Source organism: Glandiceps talaboti, chromosome 18, assembly GCF_964340395.1.
Source record: "Glandiceps talaboti chromosome 18, keGlaTala1.1, whole genome shotgun sequence".
NCBI classification, from domain to species: domain Eukaryota; kingdom Metazoa; phylum Hemichordata; class Enteropneusta; family Spengelidae; genus Glandiceps; species Glandiceps talaboti.
This window is the reverse complement of record NC_135566.1, coordinates 14838807-14852910: the sequence shown is the minus strand read 5'-3', so window position 1 is coordinate 14852910 and position 14104 is coordinate 14838807. Positions and strand designations below refer to the sequence as shown.

The 14104-nt window shown below is 35.1% G+C and overlaps 1 protein-coding gene across 1 annotated transcript in view; it reads right to left on the bottom strand.

The window, feature by feature from the left end:
- The window catches only part of LOC144449728 (uncharacterized), a 50422-nt gene that overhangs the window by 24355 nt on the left and 11963 nt on the right, over positions 1-14104 (bottom strand). Inside the window, exons 3-6 of the mRNA XM_078140306.1 lie at positions 11251-11329; positions 10080-10283; positions 6448-6588; positions 4555-4690 (exon numbers count right to left, since the gene is read on the bottom strand). Coding sequence (XP_077996432.1) covers positions 4555-4690; positions 6448-6588; positions 10080-10283; positions 11251-11329 — 560 coding nt within the window. The remainder of the gene's footprint in view (positions 1-4554; positions 4691-6447; positions 6589-10079; positions 10284-11250; positions 11330-14104) is intronic.

Sequence of the window (14104 nt, the reverse complement as noted above, 5' to 3'; positions counted from 1 at the left end):
TGATTTTAATGATGTAATTCTCAATAATTACCTATCTATTTATTTAAAATCAAGACTAAGACAGGCAATATATTTGACAAATCCAATCTGGATATGGCCTAAAAATTAGCTTATCAGCTTGACAACTTAAAAGTTAGATGTCCTTGATATGTGAATGTAGTATCTATTTAAGTGCTATCACAGACATGGAGGACCCCTCCACCATCTACCGTGTGCTATGACTCCTATGAGATGAGGTACTCTACTAAATAAAGATTACAGATGCTATCCTCCGACTAAGTGATACAGGACCAAGTCAAGATCATTATCACATAAGTATCTCTTCAACACTTCATCGTTTTCCCCTCATCTGACTTGGTTTATTGACTGATTGACAATCATTATTTTCTGATTAACAACTAATACATAGGACACAACTACACAGAGGTCAGCTGATAAACACAACAACAGAGATTGGTTTATATCGAAAGTCTAGACTGACATCTATCCAGTATTTTAAAAATCCAATATTTGCAAAAACTCAAATCATTTCACATTCCAAATGAATGAATATTTGCCTTAGTCCATTATAGTCTTAGCAATATTTAATGACAAGATTTACTTTGCAATGTCTATTTGGTATATCACAATCCTAACTGAAAGCTTTATGTATCAGGCATTTGATAAAGAGGTTTTTAATACGAGGGTGAAAGGTAACGAACCACTGTGGGGGGGGGGGGGGGGGAATCCCTAAAAGGAAGGTAATGAACCAATGGAGGGGTTATGGGGATACCCACATGAAGGTATAATGATCCAATAGAATGGGTAAGGGGGGGTGGGGCAGCATCTAACGGAAGAATGGAAGCATCAAGGGGAAGATTCAAGAGAATTAGAGGAGTGCATGCATGAAGAAAGTATAAGAACTGCATGACATGAAAAGGTAGGATAAAGGCAGCATATCTCTGCCTGTAGTATTGATGGGGAAGGTGAAGGGGACTTGGTTTGAGGCACTTTATTGCAGGAGATGAATGACACCTTGGGAGACTCTGACTGGAGTTTTTAGTGGCTGAGGATAGATGGCACCAAGGGGAGGAACTCAGGAGAAGGGGTATGAAAAGAACAAGGACAGCACCCTTAGCCATCATACTGTACACAACAGTTGCTACTCACTTCAGTAGAGGCTAGAGGAATTTATAAAGCACAAAGGAAGTCACTGATCAATGGATTGTAATGAGATATAATAGATGGCCTTGACTGTATGGGGGAAGTCCACCGATGTATACTCTACACTGATCATTGCTGACTGTTTTGTTGTGATATCATTGTCAGCGTTTACACCCCTGACTTTTGTTATATACGTCAGTGTGTATATCCCTGACTGCTTTGTTGTGATGTCAGCATGGCTTTAAATGTGTACATCCCTGACTTCCTCTGTCAACAACACACATCCTTGTCTAGGCAGACAAAAACGTCATCGAACACAACCACCTGTTGATTGTATTATATCAACTGTACATTACTCATACATCAGTCAAGTGATCAAAATAAATATTATACATGGATGTGTAGTTGCACAAACTGACGATCCCAGTACATATTTTACACACAAAATCCCCCCCCCCCCCCGAATTTGTGAAGATCCATTTTGTATTAGCAAATAAGTAGCTTATCTGAAAGCCTAGACACCTTTGAGTAACATAAATCCAGTAGCAGATGAATGGTAAATGTTTGTTCATTGTATGTCCAAACAGTGGAGGCCTGCTGCTAAGCACACAGCCAAGGACATATCTACTCAGTTTTGATCTTTGGATACTTAGAGCAAATATTTATGACAACTCTGTCCAAACTTCTAAAGGTGAGTTTAGAAATATGAACTGTGTTGATTGTCTGTGACTGATCCACCATGCTTTAGGTACATAATATAATGCCGTATATCATGTCATATAAACACTGCCCTTTCCAGTAACCTAAGTCGGGAGATAAGTCTAGCTAAGGGCCAACAGTACACTCAACAAAACTCCTGACCTTTGTACAAGTGTATAGCATTACAATGAAGTTTATAAACATCCAGTTTTAGTTATAAACATAGCAACCATAAACTTGTTTTCATGGGTTACTTTGGATCGGGTTTCAGTACACGATAAAATTAGACTCTACTTCTATTTAACTTGACAAGATTTCCGAACAGCAATAATCCTAGTGATAATTACAAACAATTTAAAGTATGACAACCCAGCATTGAAAAACTTGAATCATGAATTTAAAAATTTATTTTTAATGTTTAAGCTGAAACACACTGAAAGACATTGCTTGTGTTACCATAATTCTTCTCCATGTCTTGGATAGATTACAAAGTGCAAGTACCATGAAATTGTTGTAGGCATACACTGACCACCACACCAACATCTGCTACTATTACCAGTATTAAATCTGATGGTGACAGCATTTCTTTACCCGCCCCTCGATTTACAAACTTGGTATAAACATTGCATGACAACCTCTTATCGTTGAGGAATCTCTTGGAAAGAAAATAATAAAAAGCCAATACTTTTGAATTATCTTTTCATTGCATATCATGTGGATGAAAAGCAGATTTAGCTGTCCTTTCAGAAATTCTGTAATGCTTTCTTTTTCGAGCCATAATTTAGCAAAATTTGAACACAGGTCAAAATACAAATTGTACATGTACTCAGCCAGTTATATGCAGTACTCAGGAATTCTGTAGGTAAACTTTATCCCGGGATCATTTTTCATCAAATTACATTTACTTCAATCAAATTTGAACACTTGTCAAAATGCAAAATGTATATATGTTTACCCCTGCCAGTTATATATGCAGTACTCAGGAATTCTGTATGTATAAACCTTATCCCTGGATCATTTCTCATGCAGGTATCTGAACCCTATACAAGAGCCGACGGTAACAGACAATGGGTCAAATTCTGATATTCTGGGAAATCCTTGCTCATAAAGAAACGCGAAAAAACCCACAATAAACATGGTATTTGGTCAAAGAGGTTTGGTAGCGTGGCTAGTATCAACACAGACATTACAGTTAAAGAATGTTTAGTAGAGTTAGAAATTTGATAGTGTGCTTTCAGTATGAGTGTCAATCCTCACTCCATTACACAAACCTAACCCAGGATCGTGTCAAAGTCCTTAATTGTTTCTAAAATGCTTGAATTGGCGTAGTAGCTTCAGATTTACCGATTAAAATTCTTATTTCATTAAAACAACCAGTATCAGCGATAAATTGAAAGACAATGACAACACGAATATATAATCATTATCTATCGATATTGCTCAGACAAATGATATCAGCGAGAGAAGCTGGACAGATAACATGGGGTTACTGTCATTCATTTCCTATCTTTCTGATCTCCATGTAGCTGATTAAAGTTAGTTAGGTGTTCACCACCCTCTATCTGAACAATTAACCTTTTAAATCTTGATTTAAAATCTTGTGTACTGCAAGGAATTGTCAGTCGGATTCAAACATCGTCTTTCAAGAACTCTGTGCATGAACAAAGGAACTTTAACTGATGCAAACAATGCAAGATTTGGAACAAGGTTTTAATACCCAACATTTTTGAAACAGTGAACTACCAAATAACATAACAGAACACACAAACATGGTTCTCCTGATGCTACGGATCAAGTTGTATGGCTTTCTAGAGTATTACTGTTACCTTCCACCCCTCAGTTCCTGAGAAGATAGGTAGATTTACATAACAATGTATCCTTTTGTTATGTAAATTCACCAAACCTCTATCATTATTCTCTGGGGATAAAAGGAAGTACACAATTTAAATCTCTCTTCTACCTGATTTTATCTGATTGATAAAGCTAGTGATTAATAGGTGATTACAACAAACTATTTCAATCTATTTCTCACATGTAAAAACTGCCAACAGTCATATATCATTCGCGACAAACAGCTAGAATTTTACATTAATACATATATTTGTACCACACAGTGCCATCAATATAAAACCAGTCTACACAGGTCAAAGGTCAAAGATACAGTAGACAATACAGTGAACCAACTCTCAGTACCTGAAATAGAATATTACTGCCAAGGCACATCATAAAAATAATGAACATTCTTGGTTGACACCATAACTTGCATGCCACACGCTTCACATGCATTAATACAGGCACACGTGAAAGTCAACCTTCTTGTTCTATTTTGACCGTCTAGTATGAGGTGAAATACTATTGCAGGTACCAAGAATTAAAGTCTATATGTAACTTTATATTACATAGAACTGAACTGAACATCCCTCTTTTTCTTACAAGTAATGAGCAAATTCTATATATTATATATGAATCTGTGACCACCTTATGGGGATTTTAGAATCATTTAATTTCATGATTTCATATAATAGAAGCCATTAAGCATATCCCTAATTTTGGATAATCACATGCTTTTACTTTAGTTGGCAATTTTATTTATCAGTCAAAAGGCACAAAAATTAAATATTCCATGAAGGATAAATGCATTAACTATAGTTTTAATTTTGATATTTTCACAAAGATGACAAAAGTATTAAGAAGAAATTAAAAAAAACTCACCTTCTTCCACCACAGCCATCAGATCATCTGGTGATTCACATTCCACTATAAATAAATTTTCAACATAAAATCCTTTGGTTTTAGACCATCTCACTGCTAGGTTAGCTCTCTCCGATGGATTCAAAAGATCTTTAACCTACAGGCATTACACAGGATTAAATTTTATGTGTTGTATCAGTTTATCAAATATTCATAGCAAGAAACGATTTGACTTTAATCTCAAATGACATTTAGGTGAGCAATCAGATAAGATCATTTTAAGAAAATTCAATTTAGGAAATTATAATTTTTACCCCCTGGTATTTCGGTTATGAAATAATACTGAAGATAATCTAAGTATATCAAATACCATCTGTACATCTGGTGTAGGCGTGGTAATGAAAGACAAGATTTGACTTCAATCTCAAATGCCTTTTAAGTGAGCAATCATATACCGGTAGATCATTTTAAGGAAATCAAATTTGAGAGATTATTTTTTTTTACCTCCAGTTTTTTTTATATTAAATATTTAAGAGAATCTTTAAATATATTAAATACCAACTGTACATGTGGTGTAGTTGTCATGACGATGCCATAGATATTTTGTCAAATACTGAGACCCAAACTAGAGCTAGTACTTTTGCGTTCTTTGGGGACAAAAGAGTGAAATGCCAAAATTTGGTTTGGTGAGGGGCCACTTCAATAGGGAACTTGCAATCCAGACTGAGCATGCTCAGATGCAAAGGACTGTGGGATTTTCTGTGGTTATCGTAATACCTAATCTGAAATTACTGATAAAATAAACCTCCCACAATGATCAAGGGCGACTAGGAATTGATTATTTGTGGTTAAAAACAATGTAACATTATTGTTTACAATGCTAATTGATTAGTATTTATTATCACATTTCCCATGATGCAACATTCAACATGGCGGGTTTGCAAGTTCTAAGATTAAAATTTAGGTGTGAAAATAGTAGTCTGGCAGAACTATAGAAAAAGTTTGTCCATACAATGATTCCATGTAATAATTATAGGTCCACTGATAAGATAACACTAATGTGAAAACCTGGGATTGAAATGCTGGCCTTTAAAGGATTGCAACGAAGTGGGCAAACGGCAAACCTTGACTTTAGGTGACACATATAATTTACTACAACAAGATTTACTGAAAGTCAAGTTGGAACTTTCAAACTGAAGACACGTGATTCATTCTGGAATCATTGTATGTTATCAGTTTGGTATCAAACATACTAATACTATTCAAACAAATTAAAATTTCAGTAAATTTCCTAAATTAAGCTCAATTATATTCTTCTCTCGTTATCTTCCCAAACAATTTTTTTCAATAGGTTCAAAACAAAGGGACCTTCTCTCAAATGGTCCTTTGTTATGACAACCCCATTCAACTATACATGTTTGATAAGGTATATACATTTACATACAAAATGTACTCGCATGGTAATTTTTGCCTTAGAATAAAATACTATAAATTCTTTCATGCCCAGTATCAATTTTTTTAAACAATTTCAGAAGAAGGGAACATATATCTCAGAGATTAGGCGAAATAAAAAAAAATGGTGTATTTCTGATAAGCCGCCGACCCTAATCACTTTTTAAACATTTAAAACAAAAAGATAAGAAATTCTTTGTCTTCTTGACCTTCATGTACATCTGTTTTGTTTTCCTCATCAGTGATGTCTGTACATAGTTCATCAAACTATCAGAGAAGGGGTATTCTGAGCGATATTTTGTATGGTTTTGGGTTGAAGTTGCAAAATAAAAACAAGTCAAAAGATAAATAAATCGAATCCCTATTCTTTGAGGCCATGTTACCAGAAACACAATTATTTTGTTTTTCGCTTTGTGAGGCATGTCACAGGAGGGATGGGTAAATATTTCAGAGAGATCTTACCTGTTCATTGTAAATCTCCAAATATGAAGCCGTCAGTGTGTAGGTGATACCACTGGATTCTGAGTTTTGTTTTATCCTGTCAAAAAGGTACTGAAACGATCTATTTATCAACCCAAACATCTTGTTGTTGGGGGGCTCCTCCTACAATACCAAAATAATCAATGTTACATTTTCATGTTTCCTGACTTCAAATAAGGCTTAAGCATTATGTGATGAATACTGGACCAAGTTTGATAAATAATAGCATATTATTACATATGTACCAGAGATTACTTACACTGGTGCACGCACATATTAGTAGCATTTTCACTGCAGTGCAATACCGAAAACATTATTGCATACCTGCATGTAAATGATATGCAAATGAGGATGCAATCCTTCGCTACACACGAAATCCCATTGTATGATTTTTATGCTTTTTTATGGAAATTTGCCATTTCAGATAAATATATGTAATAATAACAGAACCCAATGCTACGTGAGTTCCAGTGTGGATACTCAGGAGTATTTTCACTCGCTACGCTTGTGAAAGTACAGGTGCAGAGAACACTAAAAGCACTCGCACAAATACTCCAAGTACGCTAAACTTACACTCACGTGTCATGGGGTTCTGTCATATTCTTATTTTGTAAGACAAATCTGTTGACTTTTTTTCATATTCTCCTCTCACCTGTTCATTTCAACTTTATACAAATGTATTTCTAGCTAGTAGGAAAGTTTGAAAGAAGTTAGTTATTGTAATTCCTTTTCCTTTTTGAATTCAGAACGCAAACAAGTTATACCATATGCACTACTTTGTATGGAGTAATAGTTAATATTTGAAGCGTTACTAAAACCACATTTAGGGGCAACATCAAAAGTTCAATATAATATATCTAACTTAATTGCTTAAGTTAGGTCCCAGACCCCCCCACCCCCCCATCTAACTTAACTGACCTAAAATTGAAAATCGTTTCAGACTCATACATACTTCCACTTTCAAACAACGTACCAATATAATAGTACTGAATTATAAATAAAATAGAAAACCATTTTAACTCAGAAAAATACTTTTATTGAAAACCGACAGAACACAACAACACTGAATTTACACGTCAAGTCACATTGATTACTAATACTGGTATGTCTGGTTTCACTTTCTTTTTTGAAATGGGAGACATTTCGTGATTGAGTGTAGGCTCATCAGCAACACTTTGATCGGATGATTTTTGTTTAACTGAAAAATACAGGGCCGGTCGGGAAAGTGTAGGAATCGCCTTTGTTAACTAGTTCGACTAAATTGATTGTACAGATAGATTTGATTCATAAAACTTGACAAGATGTTTTGCAAACAGCAGGATACCACTTCCCATTAAAGGCCATTCCAAAGATTAGATCGGATGAAGTAACCATTTTCACTGGAGTAAAGAACTATATGTAGTATTAAACATTGCAATTCAAACTGTAAAACATTTAACTGTCTCTGCAAAACATAGTTTCAACTAGAAATTGTATTTACCAGCTCTCATGCTTTTTAGCCTTCAAGCTGTTTCTGTCGAGTCGTATATATTCGCACGTTTCAATTGATTTTGACTGTGACATCGCACCACGACAGTGATGAACACGTTGACGCGGCGTCCACGGCTTTCACATGCATGTTCCAACTATCAATCATCTACAAACATCTATAAATATGTTTGAAATGGCTAAACTATTGCTGAATAATTATTTCAGGCGATCGAACTTTTGATTTTCACGAAGGATTGAATCAACATCAGTCGAACGATCAACTTGTTGCGAGTGTAGAAATAAATATTCGCAATACCACGCTATCTACGACAATTTAGTCCAAGTTGAGAGGTCACATCAAACATGACATCTCATCGGTAATTTCCGGATTTACATTCGAATATAATAATACGAATATTCGTATTAGTTTCACGTTATAACTTATGGCCTAACTTAGAACCTTCGCGTAGGTGGATTATGGCAACGTCACGCGTCCTATCCACATAGTCTATTGAAATCAATTATCGTGAAGGTCCTTTAAAATTTACCACTACGATTGAACGATCGGCTCTGATCACGTACCCACTGTGACTTCGTTAACTTTCAAACATATTTTTTAACGTATTTCAAAATAGATTGTTTCGACTCGACCTCCTGGGACATGAACTCGGCTAATGACCGTCGGTCATTTTTGTATTTGGCATGCCACAACTTCGTTGCGCTTTCCTGTACACCGGCCCGGGATTTGCCCTGTTGTTTTTTGATATTTAACTCCCAAATCTTGTTTGTTAGTTTCTGAATGTCGTTCGAAGGGCATTTCTAAATTGTGTGAGGAGAACATATATGGACCAGAAAGTTGTACGAACCCTTCGTGTCTCGACGACGCCAACTGATGAAATGTGCGTACGCACACTCTGGATACCCACCTCGTTCCCAAATACCTATTTTGCAGCAAATTTGAAAGCTGAACCGCGTACTGCTGATAAATCGGACCGACTGTACGCAGTGTTTTAGGTAAAAGCAGCCTTGAAATCGTACTAAATTTGCCAAGTATGGCGTTAAATCGTTTTTGACGGTTGAGAAATTATTTTGGCCAAAACCCCCCCACCCCCAAACTAAAGCAATTAAGTTTTTTTGTAAACATCGATCTTTTGACGTCGCCCCTTACAGACCTTTACAAAACTGGACACAGAAAGTGAACACGAATTGTGATGGCGAGCCATGCGTGAATGTAATTTTACCATCATGTCTATCGCTTCACATTTAACACACATCCCAACCTTACAAATCGTACAATGATCATTTACAGCTGTCTGAAACCAGTAGCCTATGCACTCTGAATGTCGCCACTACGATGCCATGGCAACCTATCAATTGCTATGGAAACCATTACCATGGGCTCTATGACATGACAATTTATTTTATATATTTTAAATCTTTTTTAAAAACAGAAATAATGTATATGATATCTGCAGGGCAACGACTTGACGTTATATGGAATGATAATTAAACACATCACTACTACTGCTAAGACTACGCACTGACAAGTTACTTTACTTGATGCTAGGTTAAGTAGACTCAAGCTTACCTTAAACTGAGAAAAGACAAATTAGATAATTAAAAAGAAAAATACCCATTAGCTAATTGTCACTTCAAGTTCCACTTGTAACAATAAACGGAATTCAATACTAGGGTTATGCTAATTACACAAACTGATATCAAATTGCTAATTAGCTAATTACCTAACTGCTAATTACCTATTTGAGTATTTCCATGAAATTCAATCTTTTAAAAAGACAAATTCATTAATTTCAACAACAAAAAATGTTTAAATTAGGAATATTAAATGATTTCTATGTCACTCAGTTTGGTAATCCATTTGTCATCTCCAGGGGTTTCTTTTCACAGTTTAGGTGACAATTTACGAAAGATAATATACCTATAACAAGTTGCTAAATTATTCAGTTCTACAACTGTCATACACACTGACTTCTGACTTCAAATATCACTAATTTGTTATGTATGGAAACACAATACATAAAAAACTCTGTCAATATTTCATGTTTTTCAGTGACAAAATAGGATACACTGTCAGCTGTGGTCATATGGCCACTTTTAAGCCAGAAATCAGACTTTATTGATACTCTTACCAAAGACAAGGGCCCTGTTATCGTATGAGTTTTCCCTGAGCCAGTTTGTCCGTATGCAAATGTAGTACAGGCATAGCCGTCCATAGACATCTCTATAAGTCGCTTGATACCACAATTGTCAAACACTTCTTCTTGAGTTGATGGAGGTTCAAATACATTATTGAAGGTTAATGACTTGGTTCTACCTTGGTGTTCAATCTGATGGAAAAATAAAAAATAAATAATTAAACAAACCAATCAACCAGAAAAACAACCAGTCAGTTTTCTAATCATCCAACAAATCAATTACTACATTACCTAGACAAATTGATTTAAAGGGCCAAATTTCAATCCCAGGTCATCGCATAACAGTGTAATCTTAATAAGAGTTAATACATGGGACTGTTCTATTGTTTTAGACCCCTTAAGCTTTGCTAAACAACCGTATTTCATACCTAGGTTTGATCCTAATGTGCAGCGGGCCTCTAACAGTATATATCAAACTTCAAAGAGCAGTTTATTTTCTGATCCCAAAAATTCCCCAAAGTGATCAGTTTATTTTTTTATCCAAAAATTCCCCCAAAAGTGATCAGTTTATTTTCTGATCCTAAAAACTCCCCAAAAGTGATCAGTTAATTTCCTGATCCCAAAAATTCCCCAAAGTTTATTTTCTGATCCTAAGAACTCTCCAAAGTGATCAGTTTATTTCCTGATTCCACAAATTCCCCAAAGTGATTACAAAGACAAGTTTATCTGATTACAAAAATTCTCCAAAGTATTTAGAAAGAGCTGTTTATATTCCAAAAACTCTCCAAAGTGATCACAAAGAGTACTTCAACCATTCACTATCATATTCAATACTGATTTACAAATGCTAAAACTGTAATACATACATCTTTACCTAGAGCCGAATTTGCACTTTCAATATATCAAGTTACATATCAAAAAAAATCTATCAGTGAATTTGTCTCATTTGCAGTCAGATATTTATGAATTATTAATCAACCGTTCCAGGCTACCAGATACCAAGATTACAAAATTCCCGGAATATTAGAATTAGACGATTAACAATTGATAAGATCTGCAGGAAATGTAGCCGGTGCTTTGAAGTCTCACTGAAAATACTGACTACATCAATAAATGATTAAGACGATATTTGAAAAGGAAAGTCATACTCATAGCTTACCACTATTGAGTTTTCACCAGGAAATTCAATGCCTATTGCATCTGTACGACTGCTCTCTTGAGTACTGAGTGGTCGCACCCTGAAATGGAAATTACAGAAAGGAAATGGTCACATTTTAAAATTTCTGCTTGAGGGATTTGAAAAGTTTCCTTTTGAAAAGTGAACGGTATAAAATTCAACTGACATGTTTGTGTTAGAAAAGTTTACCTAGGCGCATCATAAAAATAATGAATGTTCAGTTTTTTCAGTCAACACCATGACTTCCCCTCCATGCGCTTCCCATATATAAATGTATGTGAGAATAAGTCAACCTTCTTGTTCTATTTTGACCCTCTACAAGAGGTAAAATGCTACTGCAGGTACCAAGAATTGTTCTCTAATATATTTCCTGACCCAATTCTTTGTTTTAAGAACTAACTTTATGATCTGGAAAACACATGTGAACTTACTAATGCCTTGGCATTAGTTTTCAGATTTTAATTAAATATATATAGTGTTGGCGAGTTTTCAACTTCAGCAAGACATGATGTCCCTTTTCATTGTTCCCTTTCCTTTTATCAACGTATCACAACAAGTCTGTTTTCACCACTTTTACAGGTCACTAAGTTTCTATCATTTCCATTTTAAACTGCAAGATGACTATTTACCTGAGGCTAATTGGTGAAAATCCCCCTGCAGTAAAAAGTGTAAATAATCAATTCTACAACTACCCTTCACTGAATAAGTGTGAGCACTCATGCAAACACTTTCATTTGTCAGAGTGGAGATGAAAATTTGATCTTTAATACTATTGATGTATTGTATTAAGTGTGACAACTTTGATGTCAAAGGTCAAGTCAGATTTATGGATCAACGTAAAAGATATGAGTTACGATATTTGATCATTCAGTAATAACAAGAAATGAAAAGAAAATATTAAAAGGATATCTCAAAATCATAAATAAATTTGAGACATTCACAAAATCAGATAATACCACTGATTGATAATATATAGGAAATCCTAACTATAGAGTGGGTATTAATGTCAACAGCTTACAAACATTCGATGGCATTTCAATTTCAGACCATCAAAGTTTTTCACTTTTGAAATTAAAATTGGTTTAATTTACTTTTCTATCACATACACACTACAACCAAACAACACACATGCATAAACCTGCATCAATAGCAAACTAGGAGATTTATTTGTCTCAATACACATACTGTCAAGCCTGTTTATCGCAGTATCAGACTGCCTTAAGCTGAATACTTCGCGTGAATGACAAACTGGTCCACCACTTTAGGCAAGTACTTCCAGACAAAAGGGTGATTTATAGTACGAAGGCTACAGGCTCATTTTGAACTCATGTTTTCACTTCAGTATATATCATTTTATATGACAATTTGTGTTCAATCTCTGATAAATTTCTTATGTTTTGACACTTAAATTATTTTAACTTTTCTCACATACCTTGTTAATACAGTCATGTCTTTTAGTAAACTTCATTTCTACTTGAAACATTTTTAAAATCTGAGTTCAACAAAAAGTAGTTTTTACGTCAGAATACATCAAAGTATCCAATACTACATGTAAATACAGGGATTGTGAACTGATTAGAAAACCCTACAAAACAGAACTTTTGAATTGTTTTAATGATTTGTTTTAACTGTAGGTAGGTAACCACCTTAACTAACAATAGGTGAACTGTGCAGATAAAGAACTTGATAAATAGTGGTAGACAAGTGCTTCTGTAGTCAAAACAGAATTATCTAATACCACACAAGATGACAATGTACATGTATGTCTGGATAGAGGAAACCCATAACCTACTTGAAATCAGTCCATGACTTATCACCCTGGTACATGTACATTGTAGTTGAGCCTTCGGTTTTCTAAGATAGACACAAACTTGGACTATTATCTCAACATGTTGATATAACAGTGATAAGCTATTGAATTGGGAGGCGTCTCTGTACATTAGTTTATTTAGAGTTCCATGAACTTGCAGTGTACTGTTTTGGGACTTCCAATGTTTACACTGTCTTGATCACAGGGTGATTAGAATCACACAACCGAGGAACCGCTATCACGCACATTGTGTAATCTACCACACTGAAGAACAATAGTAAAATGGCAGGAAGACTATGGAAAAAATTCTTTGTCTAAACAACTTGAAACCCGTCCATGACTTACTTTTAGGAAAGTGTATGAAATTTGCACAAAGACTGGAAAAAAAGTTTTGGCTGACCATACTTGTTTAATATCACTAGAAGTATATTGACGTAAATTAATTTTGAATCAACCATGGAAACTATACAGATAGCCACTGAAAGCTCAAAGTAGGGCTTAAAATTAACAGTAGTTCTGTGTACACAGACAACTAATTCTTGTCATGGGGCTACCATAATTTACAGCTGGTAGCCCACTGATTATGCAATGATTTAAAGGGTGCAAGATTTACAGACATGAAAGCATTTTTACTGACACACATATTTCCAAAAGAGGAACTATGTTTTCAGTTCAGGAATATGGGACTACTAGTCTTAGTCACCATCCTTGGGGCTACCACTTTCTGAAAGTTTTAGCCCACTAGGACTACCAAAGAAAAAAGTTAATTTCGAGCCTGCAAAGCAAACTGATTCAACCACTGTTGCCATGACACTCATGAAGAATGTATGCATACAAGTGAAGTATGAGTCAGTGTGTGACACCTGCAGGGGTGGAGTCACGAGGGCAAATAATTACAGGCTATTTTTATTTCAATTCTGCTTCCTAGTATTACCACCTGACACAACTAGACCACTGCAAGACAAAGCTGGGCTAATTTGTATTCAATCACTGCATCTAAAATCAATGAATCATGAACTACGACCT